Genomic DNA, 218 nt, shown 5'->3' on the forward strand with positions numbered 1-218 from the left:
ACAGATGGAAGGACTTTGTTCTGACATGTCACATGTCGGCCATGTTTGCAGGGAACCACGAAGGATCGCCATACATCGCGGGTCGACGGGTCTGGGTTTTAATATCGTTGGTGGAGAAGACGGGGAAGGAATTTTTATCTCGTTTATCTTGGCGGGGGGACCAGCCGATCTCAGTGGAGCCCTGCGGAAGGGAGATCAGATCCTGTCTGTGGGTATGG

At 53.2% G+C, this 218-nt stretch overlaps 1 protein-coding gene across 1 annotated transcript in view; it reads left to right on the top strand.

Annotated features, from left to right (window-relative positions):
- Positions 1-25: 25 nt before the first annotated feature.
- Positions 26-218, top strand: part of LOC108803909 (disks large homolog 4-like) — a gene marked incomplete at its 3' end in the record, with an annotated part of 10,200 nt that continues 10,007 nt past the window's right edge. The window contains exon 1 of the mRNA XM_018575703.1: positions 26-208. Coding sequence (XP_018431205.1) covers positions 26-208 — 183 coding nt within the window. The remainder of the gene's footprint in view (positions 209-218) is intronic.

This window comes from Nanorana parkeri, unplaced genomic scaffold (genome assembly GCF_000935625.1).
Source record: "Nanorana parkeri isolate BGI_ZX_2015 unplaced genomic scaffold, ASM93562v1 scaffold4432, whole genome shotgun sequence".
Lineage (NCBI taxonomy): Eukaryota > Metazoa > Chordata > Amphibia > Anura > Dicroglossidae > Nanorana > Nanorana parkeri.